General features: G+C 40.4%; 1 protein-coding gene across 2 annotated transcripts; it reads left to right on the forward strand.

Annotated features, from left to right (window-relative positions):
- Positions 1-186: 186 nt before the first annotated feature.
- Positions 187-22223, forward strand: ACSL5 (acyl-CoA synthetase long chain family member 5). 2 transcript variants are annotated; one of them, XM_065843232.2, is made up of 21 exons: positions 187-315; positions 9587-9772; positions 10348-10456; positions 11117-11181; positions 11259-11360; positions 11661-11760; positions 12930-13108; positions 13798-13830; positions 14053-14104; positions 14653-14726; positions 15167-15244; positions 16181-16315; positions 16779-16913; positions 16988-17083; positions 17609-17681; positions 18543-18631; positions 18712-18828; positions 19245-19388; positions 20385-20486; positions 20792-20863; positions 21275-22223. In XM_065843232.2, the coding sequence occupies exons 2-21, from the start codon at positions 9617-9619 to the stop codon at positions 21413-21415; spliced, it is 2052 nt and encodes a 683-aa protein (XP_065699304.1). In that variant the 5' UTR covers positions 187-315; positions 9587-9616; the 3' UTR covers positions 21416-22223. The 2 variants fall into 2 exon arrangements, with proteins under 2 accessions (XP_065699304.1, XP_065699305.1); XM_065843233.2 differs by lacking the exon at positions 187-315 and adding an exon at positions 3716-3838.
- Positions 22224-23198: the final 975 nt, after the last annotated feature.

Consider the following 23198-nt stretch of genomic DNA (forward strand, 5'->3'; position numbering starts at 1 on the left):
TTCTCTTTCATGGTATGCTGTTCTCTTCTAAAGCTCTTATGCAAGAGTTTTATGTTTAACATTTCTAACCAGCCAAAATTGCTCTTTATATTTGATTTTTTTTTTCTTTACCTTTGAACCTGTTGCAATGCAGGTTCAAAGTTTACCTGGGTGTAGTGTTACCTGTTTATTAAAGCCACACACTGATGATTCGGGACTTAGTCCCGCCACGGGAGCTGGGGAAGCACCGGCCCTTGGACACCCACTTGGAGTTGTAAAGCGGCAAAGGACACAAGCTGCACAGGCCCCTCCACCCTCCTCCAGGGCTGAAGGAAGGTAAGCAAATCTCTCCTGATCAGAACCTGTTTTTTCCCAAGTATTTGGCTTCTTGATCCTGCAGAGAAGTACTGCAAGTGGGACGACAGCCTTAATTTGCTGCAATGCCTGGATCCAAACCATTCCTCACACTCTGTGCTGTTAAAGGGAACAGCTGTGTAATTGGCTGCATATTATTAAAGAATCAAATCTGGGCTTGGGGGCAGCATACACAGAAATCACAGCCTGAGCAAGAGAAACCACCTGATTGCTTCCCTGTTACTATAGACTGGCTGCAGCTGGAAACCTGACTACCACCTAGGCTGAAGCCATTTTCTTATCAGCCTGTTAGTTATGTCTATTTAAAGATACAGTGCACAGGGTACCAGTGCTAGGCTCCCATTCAGACTCATGTTTAAAACAAGAGTTCCAGAAATAGAAGAATCATTTGGTTCCATAGCACTGTGGGCAGGTTTTAAAATCTTGTCAGTAAAAACTTGTTATATGCTAGATAATTTACACACACAAGCTTACTGGCAACATTTACTACCTTCCTTAATTCCTAACTAAGAACACAGAAGGTGGCTATAATGACTTTTTTAAAGTTTTAAAAGCACAGATCTTCCAGTATGGCACACCAGACTGCTGCCATCACCTTGGTGCAAGTGCTTGGTGTAAGTGCTTGGTGTAGCTATAGAGATGGAGCCTTCTCCAAACTCCTGCTTGTGTACGGAGCTGCAGCTGTCACAAAGGAGAGGATCGCAGAGACAGATTAAGCAGAAATCAAGCTGCAAGTAAGGGAACTGGCACAAAGCTCGCTGCTCTTCTAAGTTGTGAGCCCACTGTCTTGTCCATACTACTTTCTCTGAGGAACCCACTTATGCTCTGAGATGATCATTTATGTCCCTGTGCAGTTACTCTGCTTTCCATAAGCCAGAAGGCTGCCCTTAAAAACGTAGCAGAGCAATAAAGAATTATTATTTTCATAGCATTAAGGAAACAGATTGGAATTCAAAAACCCTTTTAAATAAAGTGAGCCCATACTCCCACAAGTGAAAACAGAGAAAACTGTACATTGGGCTAATGCTTCCCCTTTGTTTATTTACATCCTCTGCTATTTGCTATATGTAGATGGGTTATTTTAGCATTTTTGGATAGCAAAAGCTCATGTTGTGCCATGACCTTAAGGTTTACTATAAAAGCTCATCTTATCCATCCTCCATGCAAACCTGTTTTGACAGTGACAACAGAAAGGAAAAAAGACTTGAATTCTCCATACACATACACTACCTACTGCTCATCTTGATTTGCTAATGGGTATGAAAGACCACACAATAGTTTGGTTTGGAAGGGACCTTCAAAGGTCCTGTAGTCCAAATCCCCTACAATGAACAGGAACAAGATGTGGGTGTTCTTTCTATATATATGTACAAAAAGAAGCCAAGGTTCAGCTATCCATTACTCTGCCTTATTTCTTAGCAGAGAATTATTAGCAACAAATGGATTTGTGCCTCATAAAAATCTAGAGTTGATCAGGTAATTTAAGGAAGTATTGAAATTAGAAGCCTCAAAGTTTGCAAGTCACTTCTTATGCATATCATGGAAAGCATCAGCTGTATTCTATTGTATGAACATTAAACTGAACCAATCATTAAGGAGAAGCTACCCTCCCCAAAGCTTTTCTGCGTGCATCCCTTAATCCAATGTGAGACCCACTGCATCCAGGCAGCACAGTGTAACCTCAGCAACTCAGGGACCTCCACACCACACACTGGGCTCCTGGCCGATGTAGCTGAGACACACACCATTGCTACCCAACAGCTGATCAGAGACAGGGCAAGTTCAATGCTTTTTCTCTTCCTCCTGCAAAAATAACAGCCTGAGGCAGATATATGAAGGTGGACAATCCCCAGATGTGCCCAAAGAAGGTGATGATGAACCTGCCTGGGGTGGGAGCCCAGCCTTTCTCCATAGGAGGTTTTACCTTTTCTCTAAGCCTAAGTGCACCCTGACTGGCACCACGAAAGCTGAACATCATAGCTTCACTGAGATGCCACATGAACCGGTCTGGGTAGGCAAAACCAAAGGCAGAGGAATTTCATGCAGAACAAGCTACTTCTTTTTCATCTTCATGTAAAGCTTACAGCAAAATCAAGGAATTAAACCTCAGCTTTCCTAAAAGCGCAAGGTATTTCAAAAAGATAGACCCAGTTTCAAAGCAGTATCTTATTTCAAATTTGGTCCATCTCTTTGAAACACCCTGTATATCTGCATTGTTAAATAACACCCTAATTACAGTGTAAGTTAGCTTTATCTGGGTAGCATAAAGTTTACAGCAGCAATAAAACCATAATTGCAATTAATAAAATCCATGTGTTTTAGCAAGCCAAGGTCCAGGACAGGTTCTATTCTGAATGTAGGTACATACTATATTATTCTATCCTATCTACAATTAGTCTAGCTAAGCAGATTTTTCTGAAATCATACAGCATAGAAAAACTTTCAGATAAGCAAATCATTAAGTGGAAAAATAGTTCTAAGATCTGAGATCAAGACACTAAAGAAGAGAGATAGGTGAAGCTACTGTCTTTCCACTCCTCCAAACTTGCTGCAAAATTCCAGTTACATTAGACCAGTATCAGAGAGAATAAGAGAGACTGCAGCAGCTATAAACTTTTAAACAAAGAAATGCAACTGTAAAACCATAAGAAAAGTCTCCGTCATAGCAGGAAACAAAACTGAAGTTTAAAAGATGATTCACTGCTGGCTTGTGTAAATAATTGCGCACATTAAGTCTATAACACAGCAGAAAGAACGAGGTAGCTTCTGGGGAAAGGAAAACAATCAACTAACATACAAAAAAATCCTAAAACATACACACACAAAAACCAAAACTAAACACAAAAACCCCCATAAACATACACATAAAAACCCAAACAACAAAAAACTCAAAATAACACACAAAAATCCCACCAAAAACAACTAAACCAAAATCAGCAACAGAAACAGAAATCCAGTCCACGAGCAAGTGATAGCATTAAATGAGAAACATTGTATTTAAAGCATTTTGTCAGTATTACAGGCTATGAAGTTCTGCTTAATTTAACATGCACAGAGCTATAGATAGAAAATCTCTATCATCGGGAGTACAGCTTTAGACACAGAAAAACAAACACAAATAGATTATATAAAAAAAAAAATGATTAATATAATTGCAAAAGGCTTCATTTACTTTTCATTTAGTTCTTCAGAAACATGTAAACTTCAGGCTCTTTTCATCAACAAACACAAAAAGTCAACAACTTCCTGTATAGTGTGTTGGGTTTTTTTCTAACCACTCAGTTCCCTTATGCAAGTTCCTCCCATTTATATGCTCCCTTCCCAGCATGCTTTTCTGCTTGCTGATTTATTTAAACCGGGAGAGGGAACCAACTGTAGTTTTTAAGATGTGTGTTACCTAATGGGTGTTGGTTTGTTGCTCTGCTTGTAAGGCTCCTCTTTACTTAAAAAAAGCAGGTTGGATTCTTATCCTATCCTCAGAATGGTAGGTGGTTTTGATTATTGGTTCTCATCTCTGTGTTTCATTTGAAATGTGTTCTGTATAAGTGGTGAAGTTTTGCTTTTATTTGTTTTATTGTGAGTGGGCTTGTTTGTTTTTATTTATGTGGGTGTTACAAAAACTTGTGTGCAAGCATGGTGATTAGCTGCAGGGTTCAAGATAAAGAGTTTTTCAGGAGTCTGTTAGGACACCTGTAGTAGTGTGCTATCACTTAGATGTTAACTTTCTGCTGAGTTAGGTTCAGATATATGTATGTTCTTTGCTCTTTGTAATGTAAGTGCTGTAATAATACATAGTGATAAAAGACTTAAATATCCAGATGCTTTTAGTACTACCTCTTCTTTGCATGGCTATATAAGCTACTTCCTGATGATATTCTAGCTTTTTTAGGAGTTCTGTGTGGATTTTGAAGTTGAGCTTTAGTTCCAGCTCTTTAAACCATGCTTGTTGTGTGTCTAGAGATAACTTCCTATTAATATAATGTTGTAAATTAATGTGTGATTTGCCAGAGTGTGATCCTATATTATCTAATAGTATAAACAGTAACAGAACTCATAATACTGACTATTTTTTTAAACTTTTCAAAACTTCAAAAGGCTAATTGAACATGGTCTGTCTTTCTCTATAGGAAGTTTTCAAAGAGAAAGCCTGATATAAAAAAATAAATGAAGATTTTTCAGTTCATTTGGCAGAACTACTTTTAGTGTTAAGTGGTGTTATTGTTCTCCTGCTGGAAGGACAGTAATATTAAACACAATAAAAGTCTTTATAAAAAATAGCCATTTTATTTATGCATATTGAAAGCTTGAGTTCAATAGGTTTTGTGCACAAGGCCCAGAAATAGCTTGTAACACGCAGTGTGAAACCACGGAGCACTGACACTTCCTGAAAGCGCGTTACCGATGCCTCGTTCTTTCCCACCCCCAGCAGAGCATTTCTCAGTTAAGATCAAAGGGTCCTTGAACTGTTTGCCTCTGACTTTCTTAAGAGTTACTCTGAAAGCAAAGCCTAACTAAAGTGTATCGTAGGCATAATGCAAGTTACTATGAATTTTGCTTTGTGGTTTTCACATGGCTCTGTTCAGGCATCACTGCTGAGCTTTTGCACTTTAGCTTCTCTCTGGGTGCTACAAGTTAGATGTTCCTAACTGTGCAGTAACACAAGACTCCTCCTTGTTGCAGCTGGAGGATGGGTTATAACACTTGCAGGAACTAAAAGTGGCACAGTATGTCACATCTGCAGGACACCAGGCAAGAGCTGCAGTGTGTAAGCAAACGTAAACAGTGAGCTACTCGTGGTTAACTAATTGATTAGTGACCTCAGTGTACATGGTTGTACACCATTCTTCTTACTTGGCAAGAGTTATTACTTTACTGATGCTGATGAACCAGTTCTTATGATCACCTCAAAAGCATATGCAAGCTGTTTCTAAGGTGAACTTGAGACAAAGCACATAATTCTAGAAAACATTCTCCCAGGCAGTGGATGATTGTTTCTTCTGAAATAGTGCAAGTATCAAAGGTTGTTTTGCTGTCTGTAAAGAACAAATGTGATAGAGATGACACTGATTTCTTTCTTCATACTTGTGTACTTGGATGCAAAAAGCTTAATCACTTTGCAGTGGAGAGAATCCCCTGACTTGGAGAGGATAGAGAATAACTGTTTCATTCCTTGTAGCTAGTGAGCAAGTTGCTGTGGAGGCTGGGGGGTAACAGTACAAATGAGAACATGTACTCCTGAACTCAAAGCTGTAAATGGTATCACTGTAATCTCTTATGATAAAAACTAAGCCTTTGCACTCTGGAGCCTAGTGCATCTTATCCCTGACTGTTGATCTGGACAGACAATCTAAGTACACTTCAACTGCTTAGCATCTTATTGCACAAGACTGCGAACGGGTGGTTTGAGATATTCTGTGCATTTTGTATTTTTCTGGTCACTGGGAGCTGAGCCTTTCACAACTCAAGGTTTTCAAGTTTTCTACCCCTGCATGCTTAAGAAAGCAGCTGTTGCTCAGACTTACCCTGCAGTGGAAGCTGGTGTCTAGCAAAAAATGCTCTGGCTTTGTCTAATGTTGCACTGAGTTGAGTTTTCATTCAGTTGATATAGATCAGGTATTATGTACATATAGCACACTTGGATCTGTGCGTTAAGCTCTGGTTGTAGTTGCTTGATAGGACACATCTAGGGTAGAGCTGTGCTCTTCCTATGGACAGAAAACTCCATTATGTACCGATTCCTGTTGTTTCTGCTGGATCTTCTGCTTTGAGGGCAACAGGATTACGTGGCTTTTGGAGGATACCAGAGGTGGTTAACTAGCAGTGACTTGGATTCTACGAGTAGTTACAGCAGAAGCTGTAGGCATAGGAAACAACTGTTCTGTTGCTGGGAATTAAACAGATTTCCTGATGGTCTTGTGCTGCAACTTGAGTAACACACAGGATGTGCTCTGCTGGGAGGGACTAGAGCCTGTCCGAGGAAACATGGCTGGAAAGTGAAAGCGAAACAATGTCAGTATTCTATAAATAAAGTAGGGGAATTGAGAACAGTCTTTCAGATATGAAATGCATTTTTTCATGTATTGTGAACAAGATCTAGGTATTTGTGTTTTTTTGACATGCTAGCTTCTGTGGCTTTAAGAGATGTTAGGTTTTTGACTCTCACATGCATAGTATCGTTCAGTATTGTAAGTGGGGTAATGAAGACAGTTACAAATAGGAAACGAACAAAAAAAAAACTAAAATAAACAAAAAAACCCAAACAAACACAAAGAAAATTAAATGAACAAATAAATCAAACAAAACCAACCAAACAGCAGCAAACTAAACCCCAAACCTGAGAAAACAAAAATGCCCCCCCCCTCAACCCACAGCACTAGAAGCAAATGACCATAAAGTACTTTCCAGGCTTTAGAGATAAAATTGTCAACAGGTTTTTCTTGAAATTAAAAATCCATTTGGCTTATAACTGAAAAAATCGTCCTTGACTAACTGTAGAGATGCTGGTTAGGTTACACTGTCTAGTTTTTCTCTATGTGAGAAACTTGTGAAATCAGTTCAGACTCTGAAGGCAAAAGCTTTGCTGCATTTAATTGTCTTCATGCCTCTCTCACACTTGATCAGGTGTTCTCTCTGAATTTTGAGTTCTTTGTTCCAAGCATCTTTATCCTTCAGGGCCTGATGTTCAGTCTTCCTAGATGTCTTAGCACAAACTGCCTTGTGTGTGGATCAGTGAGGAGATGAGAATGCCCTGACTGGAAGCTTTTCAGTGACTTACCTACTGCTGCATGGAGCATTTGGGGTTTGCGGGTTCTCTGATTCTTACCGTAAGAAGGTCAGACTAGTGTCCTCTAATTTTCTGTCCGATAAATCTGTGTAACAGGCAATAGCTATTTGTGACAATTGCACTGATCTGTCTGATTAGCCAGTGTTAATAAGTTATAGTAGAGGACTTTGTGCTATAGATGTGATTCCCAGTTCTGTTTATTAACTCTACCATGATAATCCTTCCTGATTTCTAGGAAATTTTCTTAAAATTACAATTAAAATGAGCATGAGAGCACACGTCAGCCATTAAAACAGATACAGCTATGCAGGCATGTGGTATCTTCCATTGCTTGCATGTAACTGTCTTACTGCTGGCTGAAAAACTTATGTCCAGGGAAGAGTCATCTGAAATGCACTGAGTGCAGACTCCTTTTGGCACATCTGGGGATGGAAAGAAGACTGAAGCAGCCCAAGCTGATTGCTATTAACCAGAATTCAGGGGATTTGAATGTGGTAAACCACTAAACATGTCACTTGGATCTAGTAGTGGGCTCTGAGTTAAAGGAATAAAGTTTGTATATTGATCTACTCTTCAGAGTGGAGCTGCCTCTATCAAGCTGCCTTGGTGGTCATGCTATAAAAAAGCGAGTTTTTCATGGTAACAAAAGAGGAAGTGGCTGACTCACACTGTGAACCAGATACTGTTTAATCACCTACAGAAAGCTGCTTACTAGCTGTTCCAGTAATGGGTTACAAGGTCAAATGTATAAATCAAATATCAGCTGATTGCCAAATTCACTTTATAAATACCTTCAGTCTTCCAAATGGAGCAGTGCTAGAACCTAGACCATTCAGTGGCTTTGCCCTGCATATGAGCATGATCAGCTGACCTGGTTTTAGGGGATTTTGGTTTTTTTCTTCCAGGGTCAGTTGATAAAAGCCAAAGGAAGGGTGTGGAGGTGGGTAATATCCCGTGCTGCAGAAAGAGCAGGTTTGTGCTGCTTAGGTGTGATATGCCCAGGAATTGGAAGTGTCAGTCAATACAGAGTGACAAGGCAGCTGTTCCTGCCTTTCTTGCTGTAGCACAATTTTGTTGGACTCTTAATAGATGAAACCAAGGTTGGGGTTTGGAGGACACATTGTAAGAAAGGCTTGGAGAAGAAAAGAGGTCTAAGGAGTTGGTACTTTTCAGATACACAGGTGACATGCTTTTGGCAGTTGGACTTGATGACAAGCCTCCAAGGTACCCTTATGCAGCTCCTGAGGAGGTAAAGCATGCCTTCTCTCACCTGAGAACACATCACGATTGCCAATGAACACAGCCACTGTAAAGTGAAAACTACAAAACCATAAACCAGATATGGGTGGTGTAATTCTGGTCAGTCTTGGCTCAGAGACCAAAATTCTGACTTGGGTGTCTAGATGAACATGCTAACAGTTTGGAAAATACCTTCAACTTGGAATTATAGCTAAAGAGTAACTAGAGCCCATTGCTCCAGAATGCCTGGTGTTCTTCTTGTTCAGTGATTTAGTTGCTGACATAAAATCTACTGACAAGGTTCCCTTGATTCTGTATGAAAGGTGTGGTTATTCGTCTTGCAGAGTGTGATGTTTGTCATGTCCTGCATACCTATTTAGATACTAGCAAAGATAAGTTGGTGAGATCTGAGTTGGTTCAGACAAAAAGCGGTGACCTGCGCTAGATTTGTTTGGGCTATTTAAGATATAAGTACTTTAAAAAAAAAAAAAGCTGAGGTGGATGTCTCTTTGTCTTTTATTAAAAAAATCCTGCTTTCTCGGTTTTTATTTCCCTGCTCTTGAAGGAGTCGTCTCTGGAGGATGTGAGCAGCAGAACTGCTGCAGTGTTCTCCAGCTAGACTTCCATTGCACACATTGCCTTCCAGGTCACCACTCCCACTAACTTTCACAGTTTTGACTTGAACACACTTTCAGTGTCTGAAATACTTGTCCAGCATATACCCCGCTTTCCAGTCAGAGCACTTGATCATGAAGGTAATGCTTGTTCTGGGGACTTTGACATGTTTGTTACACCTAGGTATATTTTAGCAATACCCCTCATTTTAGCAATATTGAGTTTTCTTACTTCCACTACTCACATCACTCAACTCTAGGCATTTTTTTATACTTAATTTGGGAAATTGTATACTTGTTTTCCCTAGGCAGATTTTTACTCTTGAATAGAAAGTATTGACATATCTTCCTTGTATGACTTCATCAGGCTTCAGCTTTTTGTGGAGGTGGATACAGCATGGATTGATATTTGATGGGAACAGCTGACTTGAGACCTGAAGCATGCATAAGCATGCTTCGTTATTGTACCAGGACTCTTTACAGGCAAACTGCTGAAATGATTTGTAGTATTGCTTAACAAACTGCTTAAGTAATTGTGGCTTATAGGCAGTGAGTGCTTCTACCTCATGTCTACTAAATCTGCTGTTTGTTTCAGGTTCAATTCTGGCTCCGCTGATCCAGCACAATGATCTGGATACTTCAAGTCTTGTTCTCGCCGCTCCCAACACCAGCATTGATTAGTCTTATTGTATTTGGAGCTGCTGTCTTCCTGTGGGTGATAAGCAGGCCAAAACCTCTTTGGCCTCCTGTTGACTTGAACAAACAGTCAATAGGAATTGAGGTAATCCTTATTCTGCTTATGAGCGTGGAATATTTTGAGAAGCCTGATCTGAATATTGATGCATTCTGACTTGGGTATCAGTGGAAACTCTCCTGTCTGATGTACACCTGGCAGAAAAGGCTGTGTATAACTTAGCACTGTGGTGGGGAGAAGGGAAGTCTTAATGCAGTAAGAGTAAGAAACAGCAGCTCTTGCCAACAGAGTTAAGTGAGCTTTATACCAGACGGCCTCAGTTGTCACTGAGCTTTTTTTCTGTATTTTAAATGCTTTGCATCAGCTTTGAGGCAGGTGCTTTAACTACAATGCTAGACTTCATGTAACTAGGCAAGTTGTAGCACTCAATCTTAATTAAGGTCTCTCTGATAACCTGTAATTGACTATTGATCTAGGTCATCTAGAAAATTCCTCTGCATATGACTGATGACTGAGTAGATCAAAATCAGGAAGGAAGATGAGACTTCCCTAACAATGCAATGCTATTTAAAAGCTTCAAAGGGGTTTGATGGAAGAAAGGCTGAGGAACAAATGATATTGTGTCTGTTTTACACTATTTCATAAGTGTGCTCTGTTCCTAGGGAGGAGCCAGAAGAAGTGCAATCTTGACAGATAATAACCTGCTTTCTTATTACTTTGAAGATAGTAAAACCTTGTATGAAGTTTTCCAGAGAGGACTGCATACTTCTGGTAAGCTTTGCATCTGCTAGTTTGTACTTGCCTATCACAAATAAATAAAATTCCAGGCTGTTTTGCCTTGCCTCTTGTCTGTAGTAATAATACAGGCTGGCAAAAGCTTTCCTAGTCTTCTGTGGGGTGGAGAGACAAGTGACCATATTTATTTTTTTTCCCCCCACTGATTTGGAAGTGGTCTTATTTGGTAGACTGGGCAGGAACAAACATCAGAAGTTTGACAGTAGAATTTGGTGGAGAGTCAGCCAATACAAAGCATCAGAGGGAGCTGGGAGGGAAACACCTCTGCTTTGGCTTATGGTGTGAGTTTTAGCATAAAAATTACTGCCTAATATAGGTATGAATTTGTGCACATGTGACTTCAGGGCTCCCATATGTGGGAATATGTGATGGCTTGCAAGCTATTTCAGTCTCACCTGGGTTGTGAAATGGGAAAGTATCACCAGATATTGGAAGTATTGCTTGGAAGCATAAAGCCAACAGTCTTACAGTCTTGTTTTGGGCAGAGTGCTTAGCTATGGACACTGTGCACTTCCATGCTCCATGCAGTTAGCTGGATATCTGACTGAAAATATTTCCCACTTGAAGTGATGCATTTAAGTTTTGTGCAACTTCAGTACTGAGCTTTACAATTGCTTTTCTGAACTCTTCCATTAGGAAATGGCAACTGTTTAGGTTACAGAAAACCCAACCAACCTTATCAGTGGCTGACATATAAACAGGTGAGTATTGTATATGACAGATGATTTAATTTGGGTTACTGTCCTATAACACTGAAGCAGGGAAAAATTTCTTACAGGTTTTGGACAGAGCTCAATACCTGGGGTCAGGGCTTCTGCAAAAAGGATGCAAACCATCACCAAACCAGTTGATTGGCATTTTTGCTCAAAATAGGCCAGAGGTAAGCAACAAATTGAATATTCTTTCCCAGAATACTCTGACCTTTTGGGGAGAGAGGAAGATCTGTATTTAAATAGCTTGAGGCCACATGAGGAGCAATCACAACTGGCTTTTCCCTTCCCAGTTCCCTTATTACAAACTGATCTTGAGCTCTCTCTAATTCAAGAATCTCATGGACCTGCTCCTTATACAACCCCCACTAATACTGTGTGCATGGGGTAGTCAAATTGTATGGAATCTGTAGGTACTTCTCTCTTGTAAGCTGCTGGATTGCCTTAACTGTACTTTTTTCTCTCTTCAGTGGATCATTTCAGAGTACGCCTGCTATACTTACTCAATGGTTGCTGTTCCACTCTATGACACTCTGGGGCCAGAGGCCATTCTATATATTGTTAACAAAGGTAAATATTAACTTCCACTATTTCATAATGATTTCTCTAAGAAGCTTTGTTTTGAGAAGGCTGAAGTTCAAGGAAATTTGGAAAAATCAGAGTAGCTTTAACCCTATTACTCCTATACTTTTATAGACAATTTCTGTAAATGAAACTGCTTTGCAGGGGACAGGGTTCAATACTTAGAAGCCAGTGGGCTTCCTATGCCTCTTAGTCTCTTGAGAGAAAGTCCACTGAAGACCTGCTAGATTCTGTGGACCATCCTGCAATCAGAGGGCTCAGCTATTTGCTATTTGAGGTTTTGCAATCTTCAACTCCCACACTGCCAAACAATCAGGCAATGCAGACAGGCTTGCATGCAAATTAAGATTAGATGTGTGTCTCTGATTTGAAGTTGTAGGATGTAAAGTGTGAAGGAGGGAGGAGTAAAGATATGCCTAAATCTGTTTAACCTATGTGGTTAGGGCCTTCTGTTCTACAGAAGCAACAACTAGCATGGGAGAAAATGGTGAGGAAGCTTTAATAAATCTTCAAACTTTCTTTCCCCAGTGGAGAGGGAAAAACATCCACTGCTGTCACAGTGGTCTGGGATCCAACCCATAAATAGGATTTGCCAAGCAAAATCACTTCAACAGTTATGCTGGTGAACCTTGCAAACAGGTCTTGCCTTGGAACTACACAACTGTGACTTACTAGGGGAACAGCATGTTCAGGCAAATCCAGTTCCTCTGCTGTCTTAATGGGAAATGCTTTTGTAATTGCGCATGCAGGGAAGCTGAGGCATTAACTCAAGAATTTTACCTACCTCTTTCAAACATGTCTAGATTTCTTTAGATTTAAGGAAGATGGCTGAACCTAAACAAGCAGTGAGGACAACTCTGAGCTTTTATGGCAATAGTAAAAGTTCAAATGTCTGTCTTCACTGTGACCAAAAATACTTGTCTTCAGTTCCTCAGCATTTGCCCTCACTTTCTATAGCTAGAATATTAAGTTTGCCTGATCAATGGCCATGGTAGGAGAACTTTCTTAGTACTGTAAGCCAGCCACTGAATCCATATGAACAAATGCAAATGGCTTTTAGAACATAGCATTGGTTTGTTCTAAATATATGTGCTACTAAGCTGCCACTTACTAGCCTCATGCCTTCTAAACAGATTTCTGAAATGTATTTTCTGTAGGTGACATAAGCATAGTGATCTGTGACAAGCCTGAGAAGGCACAGATCTTGCTTGAGAACTGTGAGAAAGAAAAGATGCCATGTCTGAAGACTATAATTCTCATGGATCTCTTTGATAAGGAGCTCAAGGACAGAGGAGATAAAGTGGGAGTTGAAATTATAGCACTGCAGGAGGTTGAGGTAGGTGACTAAAGGCTTCTGCTTGATCTTACAGAGGAATACCTTGCCAGCTAGACATCTGAACCTTCTCTGGCAACAATGACACTTTAATGTAAGCATTATCCAGTTGTCACACCTGTACCTGAGATCTTGATGAGTGGTCATTTTGAAACTTAATGTATTTAGCCAAATGGACCTGCAGAGTTCAAACCACTGACTGAAGTTGTGTGCGTGTGTTGTGGACAGTCAATATGCATTAAACTGAAGACTTTCTTAGCTTAATTCATAGTGCAGTTTTAACAGGATTTAACAGGCTTCTAAGCTGGCAATTGAGTCTAATTGAAATGTAAGTGCAAATTACTGGCTGCTTTGACATGCCAATACTAGGCCTAATCTTCCAGATATGATGCATAAACAAAGTATGAGATATGTGGCCTACATCAAATAAAATGAAATATCTCTACTCATTAATTCCAAATTTCTCAAGTATTTCTGATCCATTTCTATAGACTATGTTTTCTAAAACACCAGGAGTCAGCTCTTTCAAGTGGTGTGTATTAAATTCTGGAAGACCAAAATCTCTGTCTGAATGAGACAGTATCAAGAGGCAAAGTAAAAACATTTGATTTGAAATGCAATTACCTATTTATCTACTGTTGTTGTGCATCTCTCCGTTGCAATTGTTAAGCTGTATTTTCTCTCTAACACAGGAGCTGGGAAGAAACAACATCGCAGAACCAGTTGTAAGTATCTCTGGAACAGTTATGAACTTGGAAAATTAGTCTCTGAAAAGCCCTCTTGCCATGCTGCTAATAGAGTAGGCTGCCAGGATTTTTTTGTATCTATCTTGTCTTGCTGTTTCCAAGCAGGATTCCTGGTTCAGGCCACTTTAGGAAGTGTACGTGAAGACTAATAAGCAACAAAATCCTTATTCTGTTAACCTTATTTAGCTTTTTTTCCTCTAGCCTCCTAAGCCTGAAGATCTTTGCATTGTGTGTTTTACAAGTGGAACCACAGGTAAGAAAATATACAGTCATGCTTCCCCACTAAACCAGTTTCCCAGTGCTGAGAAAGATAGCTTTCTAGCATAAAAAAGGGAAATGTGAACAACGTACAAGTAAAACAGTAGATTAGAGCAGTGTCAAGCCACTACTGCAGTTTTACTTAGGCCTTTGTCTTAGTGCATTTGACTTTGTAGTGACAAAGCTTCTTAGATGTGGGGGGAAGAATAGCCAACTTAGTGTTGTCTTACCCTATGAAAAATGCAGGGTCTTAATGTTAAAGAGATTGTTTTTTTAGCTGTGTCTGTACTCTGATCCACAGGGGCTAGGGAAACATCTTGTTTCAGCATTCTCTGTGCTACCCCTACTCTGTAGACACTTCCTTTATATAATATCCATGGCTGAAAGTGCTCAAGATATGAGGCACGTTTGTAGTCTCTTAAGACAGTGCATGCCATGACTGAGCCCAATACCAAGATAGTTCAAACTGAGCCAAACAAGGCATGGGAAACTCAAAGCAGCAACAGCCAGAGCCACAGCTGATTTTGCTCGATCTCTCCGAAGGTAACCCTAAAGGAGCCATGTTGACACATGAAAATGTTGTTTCAAATGTTGCTGCCTTCCTTAGATGCACAGAGGTAAGGTACTGCTAATGGTGATTTCTAGGCTATGTCACCCAGTCATTAAACTAGCTTAAATTTGGGCATTTTCTGCAAACCATTCACTCCCAGCAAACTCACGCTTTCCTAAGTGCCCGTATTTCAATGGGTGATAGTATTGCAAGAAACTTGGCTTAAGCTTAAACAAGAACTTCTATTCAGAAGTTATTCTACAATGCCTCAGTCCTTAAATGCCAAGAGTACTAAACCACCCTATTTCAAGTATTAACAAAACTAATCTTGGTCTAATATGGCTGAGTTACAGCTGCAAATTTTGAAGAGGTGATGGATGAGCCTCGGTCACTTGGAGTGTCTTTTTCGAAGTACTCAAATTGATCCAAACTTCATTCACTTTCTACTCAAGAGTAACTCAAGCAGGCATAGGGAGTGCTAACCTTCTTCTTTTCTTTCCCCTCTAGAACACAATCGAGGTCACAAGTTCAGATATCAGCATTTCCTACCTTCCCTTGGCTCACATGTTTGAGAGAGTTGTACAGGTAAGCAGACTGTATGTGCTACTAAGCTTCCGTAGAAGATCTTGGATGTGTGAACTAATTCAGACAGCAACATTTGTTAGAAGCCATACCTAACTGCTTAAGGCCACCTACCAAAAATAGAACCTCTGATCTAACTAAATAATACCTAGTTACTTCTCCAAATATGGCTACTATATTTAAGTGAAGCTTTGTTCTTCAGTCCAGCCTCACCGAGGCTGTGATTTACTAAGCAGTCAGCAAGGGAAATTATCAGCATCAAGTCCTTAGTCAAACACAGTGAAAGCTAATACGTGAAGAGGAAGCAGTTTAAGACCAGTGGGTTTAGTACTCAGAGGTAAATAGTGGTGCGTTTGCCACTGTTTACTCTGCTGGGCTGTGTCATCCTGCCCGTTTCCCAAGTTCTAGTCTTCCAACTGATGCATTTCTTTCAGCATGTTGTAGAAGTAAGGCTTCCTACAGTGAACATCAGCAACTTTGTGGCAGGATTTAAATCTTATACGTGTAAAGGTCTCAGAACAGACTCAACCTCAATTCTCAGTCCAGTATTTAAAACAGAACGTGTCTTGTCCTATTCCTTGTCAAGCTGTTAAATTCTTGTTGCTTGTTTTTAAATTTCTAGGTATTTCAAAAGAGATAGCTGTTACAAATGTGGTGAAGTTCATATTAATTGTATTCAACCATAATGTGAAGCTTTGTTTTGTGGTGCTCATGGACTACAAATCAAAGTTGCATGCTAGAACTCAATTTATGCATCTGAGTTTCTATAAATCAAATTATAGTAAAACATATGATAGCTTTCTGTATTTCAAAACCTATTCACGGAAGAACTTTCCTGCCACTGGACACTGGAAGTCATGCTGCTTTCCATAGACAAATACTTATGGCTAATAAAGCTAGGAATTATCCTTGACTAAGTTTAGTGTGGTCAATTTTTAGGCTGTGATATACAGCTGTGGAGGAAGAGTAGGCTTCTTCCAAGGAGACATCAAGTTGCTAACAGATGACATGAAAACCTTGAAGCCAACGATATTTCCAGTTGTACCAAGATTGCTCAACAGAATATATGACAAGGTATGTGAGTTATTTTAGCCAAATTATCTTCACGTTCATACATTTAAGCAAGCATACAAGTTTAAATAAATATTGAATGCATCATAACACTGCCACTAGTTAGTTACTCTTTAGCGGGGGAATTCTTTAAAATCCTTTCTGAGGAGATGGGAAGAGCCCTGGGACCTGCAGTATAAGAACACTGTACCCAGTCATGACTAGGCCAAGCCTGTTGCTGTTTGGAGACAGTTTGCTTACTGTTTGGATGCAAATGAAGCAAGTGTAATGCTGGCCCTCAAAACTACGGCTGAAGTATCTCAACAGTAACACAAGTTAATATTGCCCATTGGTTCACCTCCTAGATTGTGAGAGTAGTGAAGACAGACCCTAGAGCATTGAAGTGAGATGTGGTGCCTCTTAACAAAGCAAGAACTAGAGGTACACATGAGTTAAACCCAAGAGTCACCAGTACTTTTCTTTGCAGATACAAAGTGGTGCAAAGAGCCCAGTGAAACGTTGCCTGTTAAACTTTGCTGTCATTATGAAGATGGCTGAAATAAAACAGGGCATAATTCGAAATGACAGCATTTGGGATCAGCTAATCTTCAAAAAAGTTCAGGTAAGTTATTCCAAGTGTAAGTAAGCTGGTCAGTGTTCTATTGGAAGATCTGATGGCTTCTGTTTCACTTGTAGCAAACCATGGGTGGAAGAGTGCGTATAATGGTAACAGGTGCAGCCCCTATATCTCCCTCTGTCCTGACATTTCTTAGAGCTGCATTGGGCTGTCAGGTAAGCTGAGCTTTTTCTTAAAGTAAGACCTGTTTGATTATGCTCAAATAAGTGACCAGTGATACAGCTGTGGTCCAGCCCAGATTGTTCCTAGGGAGATTGCTTTCAGTATTTACAGTTTGTTTGATCTGAATTAACTAACAGGAACAAAATTCTGCAGGGCTTGCCTCAAACTACACTACCAAAAACCTATCCTGTAGGCTCCAGGGGGAGGAATAGAGCAGCAGAAATAGCAACATGCAGCTCTTGAGTCAGGCAGCTGCCTCTGAACTTTGTGGTTTATCCTGACAGTCAATGAGCTCCCATATAGTACATTTGAGAACAGAGTTCAGTGAATGAGGTGACCACTAATCCAAACCTTGCTTTGAACGTGGTTACTCCAGTAAGACCAAGAAGTCTTAAAGGCTAAGATTTTCTTGGCTTCCTTTGTTCTTAAAAAGATAATTTGAGCATGGGCATAGTTGAAACTGAGCTCTTTCACACCAAGGACTTGATGTTCAAAAAAGTTAATCCTTTCTCACTCAGGTCTTTGAAGCTTATGGCCAGACTGAATGCTCAGCTGGATGCACTTTCTCTATGCCTGGAGACTGGACAACAGGTATGGTAGCCAAGACCTAGAAACTCTCCCACAGCTGTCAACAAAGTGGGACTCAAGCTTAGGTGCTCTACTGCTTTTAGTTCAATGAAAGTTAAATCCTGGGTGCTTGACCTCAAAGTGATTCTCGGCAGCAACAGTCACTGTATGCTTAATAGTACCAAAATTCTTGACTCAAGTAAAAGTGATATGAATCAGCCTAGACCCTGTCCCAGTGTACCAGAGTGTCTGTACAGACCTGAGCAAATTGGACAAAGGCTTCCCAAATGGCTTTAAGAAACTACCGTTAGCTCCCAAATATCTTGTTTTACTCCAAGAAACATGACTAAAATATCAGACATGATACTTGACTGTTTTTCTGAAGGACTACCTGACTTTGAAGATTTAGCTTTCATCATAGCAAGGATGTTTTTAATATTGGGTATTCTAAATTCAAACTGAAGTCACCATCTTTGAGAACACAGTAACTGCAGAGCTTAATGAGAAGATGAAATGCAAATGAATACCAGGGTCTATGAGGTAATTCCTTGGAGGCAAATGTGGTACATGGTTGATGTGGTTGATTACACCAATAAATGTCTCTAACCATAGAGACTTAGCTGCTAATTATCCTGCATTGACTGTCTCAAAATGGCATTACAATAACTTTACGGAAAACTTTGTCAGACACCTTTAAACAGTACTGGCTCTTGCTGAAGCAGTGAACAAAGAGATGTTATCTACTATCACTGAAGTCTTTCATATGTAGGAGGCACCTGAGTTCTCCCATCTCACTTCAAGACCTAGTCTTTCTAGCTTTAGATCAAATAGGACCAACTGCAAGCAGAATCTGCAAAACATAACTGTTTTTTTTTCCTCTCTTAGGACATGTTGGAGCCCCTCTGGCTTGTAATATTGTAAAACTAGATGATGTGGAAGAAATGAACTACTTCTCTTCTAATAATGAAGGCGAGGTAGGTACTATCTCCTGTGTGTGCCAGGAAATACTGAAACATAAGACTTGGTGACTAACAGTGTTCTCTGCTTGCTATAGGTCTGCATTAAAGGGCCAAATGTGTTCAAGGGTTATCTGAAAGATGCTGAGAAGACAGCAGAAGCAATTGATAAAGATGGCTGGCTCCACACTGGAGACATAGGGAAATGGTTGCCAGTGAGTAATTGCTTAATACAAACCACCCCTTGGCTCTGCATTCCTGGCTGGTTTACAGTAATCTGAAAAGCTGGATAAGTGAATATTGTTATTATTTGCCAAGTAACTGCAGGCAAAGCTTCAAAGACCAATTAGGTTACAAGATCTCAAATAACACCTGTTAGGCCAGTAGCTAAGGCTGTCACTTCCACAGTGAAGAACAACAAAGTATCTTCATTTCTATCAGAGGAGAATAAAGGGGGTACCTAATCATATCTTCAGCTAACTGGAGAAATTAGACAGTACTCTTCTCTATAGAGAGCAAAGACCACTTCCAGATTAGCATGTGCCTTTCATACAACAAAACTAAACCTATTATCTTCTTGCAGAAGCAAGATAGAGACTTTAAACTAATGGCCTCTACCTTTAATTTCTAGAATGGAACACTGAAGATCATTGATAGGAAGAAGAATATATTTAAGCTTGCACAAGGAGAATACATTGCTCCAGAGAAGATAGAAAATGTCTATATCAGAAGTGCTCCTGTAGCCCAGGTCTTTGTACATGGGGAAAGCCTAAGGGTAAGTGATGTTGGGAGTGAGCACCCTGTAAGATCCTCCCACAATGAGCTCTGGAAGATGAGTGCACAAATGTATGCGTACACAAGAGGCCTTGAACACAATCTGTTTCTGAGAGTGCCATGTTTATAGAATATTCTTTTGCATATATAGCCTTTCTAATTGGCACCAAAGAAAATGAGATCTTGGCATCAAGTTGCAAGCAGGGTAAAGGCTAATTACATACTTGTATGGGATTAGTATGTCAGGTCAGCTCACCTCTGTACAGTTAAAAATTGTAGATTCATAGAATAGTTTGGATTGGAAGGGGCCTTTACAGGTCATTTACTCCAACCCCCCTGCCATGAGTAGGGACATCTTCACCCAGATCAGATTGCTCAGAGCACTGTCCAGCCTGACCCTGAATGTTTCCAGGAATGGGGCATCTACCACCTCCCTGGGCAACCTGTACCGGTGTTTCACCACCTTTATTGCAAAGATTTCTTCCTATATCTAGTCTAAATCTATTCTCTTTTAGTTTAAAGCCATTACCGTTTGTTCTGTTGCAAAAGGCCCTACTAAAAAGTGTTTCCTCATCTTCCTGATAAGCCCCTTTTAAGTATTAAAAGGCTGTAATATGGTGTCACCAGAGCCTTCTCTTCTCCAGCCTGAACAACCCTAACTCTCTCAGCCTTTTTTCATAGCAGGGTGGCTTCTCCACTCCTTTGCCACAGAGGTGTCACCTATGCTAGCAGGGGCCAGTCTTCAGTTTGAAAACCAGCAAAAAGTAATTGCTGGAGCATTCAGCACACATAACAAACTGCGTTAGTACTTCAGCTACTGCTGTCAGAACTCATATAAGTGGTGTGAAAGTCCTTGTAGCTACCTTCCAAACTCTGGAAATAGATGGGGATGTAGATGTGGCTCATTATATAGACATTGTCCCCAATCAAGTTGTCATAGACAATCAAAATAATTTCTCATCTTGGTCTCAACATGATTATTTCCACTTCTTTTCAGTCTTTCCTAATAGGTATAGTGGTTCCTGATCCTGAGATGCTTCCAGGATTTGCAGCCAAACTGGGAATAAAAGGTTCCTATGAAGATCTCTGCAAAAATCCAGTGAGTGGCTTTATGTTTCTAGCGGGTTACAGCTAGAACTTAATTCTGAAGTCCAATCTTGTATGGTTTTGACTTCATTCTTTCCACCTTTTAAAGTTAAACTGGCTTAATACTGGAACTGGGTATAGGTGTCTCCTGATGTTTCAAGGGTTATCACTGCTTTTTTTCCAATCGGATGATAGACATGACCTTGTAGTGCCAACCTCAGTTTCCACTGACTGGGCAATGTGGGCAATGGGTATGGTCTTGAATTGCAACTGTAAAATGGCAGCTTTACCACTCTTCTCCTGCTCTGTTTCTTCTAGACAGTGAAGAAAGCTATTTTAGAAGATATGGTCAGACTGGGGAGAGAGGCTGGCCTTAAATCCTTTGAACAAGTGAGTACTTCCAAATCCTGCCTCTCACAAGCACCTGTATTGCTCACACAATGGCTGGGAAGTCTTCATTCCTGTTACGGACTGTGCCAGGATGGGCCCTAAAGTGGCTGCCCTGGACAACTGCTTGAAGCAGGTGGTGAAACACTGATTGGCTGCCTGTTTCTTGACCAAGAGACAGGTGGCTGTACAGGGCAACAGTAGGAATTGCCATGAAATGGAGCAGAGGTTCACCATAAGCTGCAAAATATGTACTGATGTTCCAGCCTGTTCTCTTGCTGTGTCAGCCCAAAGGAATTTGACTTATATCAAAAGTTAGTTTAGTTAGAGTGAGTCCTTAAAATGAGCTCAAGGAAGCTGGGAAGGACTGTTGGTCCTCTAATTGTCATGTGCTAAATTATTTTCTTTTTATAGGTTAAAGACCTGTACATCCACACAGAGATGTTCTCTGTAGAAAATGGACTCTTGACACCAACACTGAAGGCAAAGCGAGCAGAGCTTGTTAAACTTTTCCAGACACAGATTGAGGCCCTCTATTCGAGTGCCCAGGAATAAGCATCCAGTTTAAACTAAACTGCATGGAGTATCCAAACAAATCTGTGACACTACATGATCTGTGAAGAACACATGCATGAGTGGAGGGGAGCAAGGAGAACTTAAATGTTTTATTTCTGGTATCCTGAGAAAAATGACTTTCAGGTGAAGATGGCTATAGGATAACTGACAACTGGCAGCATTCACATCTTGTAGGACTAAGCATCAGCTGTCTAGGCCAAGCCAGAACTTTCATCTTCCTTGGACTGCACCTGAAGTGCAAAAGTATTTGAGAGCCTCAGCCTTTAAGGAAGCTGTATGCATTTCTTCTTGTAAAAAGTACATCTTGTTTTCCTGCTCCAACTATGAACATTGACTTTTTGTGGATTGATCTGCAATCAGACCAAACTCTTTCATGCAGTTACATGTGGGGTTTTTTTGCAGGGGAGATAGCATCCTGAGTGGAAACTTGGTTTTTGAACTATAACCTGTCTCAACTCCAGCTGTCACAATATGAGTTGGAGCTTTACATCTGTTCAGCAAATACAGAAGTGAATTTCCTGTTCCTAGCCCTGGACCCTCATAGAATGTTTTTAATGAAAATGAGTAGCCTGGCATCAACTGGTTTACAAAGTACATGTGTCTAAAGCAAACATAATTTATACTGTAGCATGGGAGGCATTGGATCAGGTTTTGCACATGTTCTCAAATGCAATGGCAGTTATAAAGCATCTACATATATGAATCTGAGCCTGATAAGTGGAAAACTTTAGCTGTCATTCTGAAGGATATAGGATGCAATAAATTGTAACTGTACAATCAAACCAAAGCCTGTGTGAGACACTTGCTTCTCTGCTGCAACCGAACTGTCAGCTGCAAGGTTTACTGCTGCCTGGTTATGTGCAGCTGTGGCTAGAACACAACTGCTGCAGAAAGCCAACTCGTTTCCTATGCTGGCAATGCTCAGCCATAGCTCAAGCCATGAGGCAGTAACTGCCAGACCAGATGCTGCTCCTCTATTCAACTTGCCTTTTTTTATTGGAGTAAGGCAATATGTGCCAAAGTCTTCAGGATAAATTCATTCTCCCAGCTCAGCCTATCACATGAAATAAGGCATCAGGTATCATTTTCTAAGGTTAAAGCTGTTTCATTATAAAACTATTTAGGCAAGACGAGTACTGGCTCTATCTTTAGAACTGTCTTCAATCATTGCAAACTGTCTCTGCTGGCAGTTCCTCCTGGTTGCAGTCTGCTCCATCAGTCCAAGAGGCAATGCAGTGCTAACAAGGATGTAGCATGGGGGAGTAGTATGTGGAGCTTTCCACTGCCAATTCTCCTTGTCTGTGCCAGGTTCTTACTGCTAGTGGCTGTTCTCTCTATTTAATGTTCCAGGTAAGAGATTCCGAAATGAAACCATCTAGTAGATTTGGTCAGGCAAGACCCAACCTTGCTGTCAGGCATCTCTAGCTTTGACAGATAAAAACAACAGACCCAATTCTGTTTCTGGGTGGAGCCCAAAGGTCTTGACATTTTCAGATAACTGTTCTGTCACTTATTGTGCTTGACACAACCTGAGACTAGAAAGGCTTCCAAGACTCTGCAAGTGCATGTGATCATGCTGCTCATCTTTTCCCACGCCCCCTTAAAGAAACATGACTTAAAAGTTACTGAGGGTTTAATCTTTTCCCCCAGGTGAGACTGGGTAGCGGAACCAGAGGGAAGAAGAAATGTATAGTTAAACTGGTTGTGAGTTCTGATGAGCAATTCAGTCAGGGACAGTAAGTCTAGTGCCACCAAGATCTGT

This window comes from Patagioenas fasciata, chromosome 8, assembly GCF_037038585.1.
Source record: "Patagioenas fasciata isolate bPatFas1 chromosome 8, bPatFas1.hap1, whole genome shotgun sequence".
NCBI lineage: Eukaryota > Metazoa > Chordata > Aves > Columbiformes > Columbidae > Patagioenas > Patagioenas fasciata.

Coding starts and splice junctions, on each gene's coding strand:
- ACSL5 (XM_065843232.2), top strand. CDS start 9,617: ATGATCTGGATACTTCAAGTCTTGTTCTCGCCGCTCCCAACACCAGCA. Junction 9,773..10,347: donor AACAGTCAATAGGAATTGAG/GTAATCCTTATT, acceptor CTCTGTTCCTAG/GGAGGAGCCAGAAGAAGTGC. Junction 17,084..17,608: donor GAGCTGCATTGGGCTGTCAG/GTAAGCTGAGCT, acceptor TTTCTCACTCAG/GTCTTTGAAGCTTATGGCCA.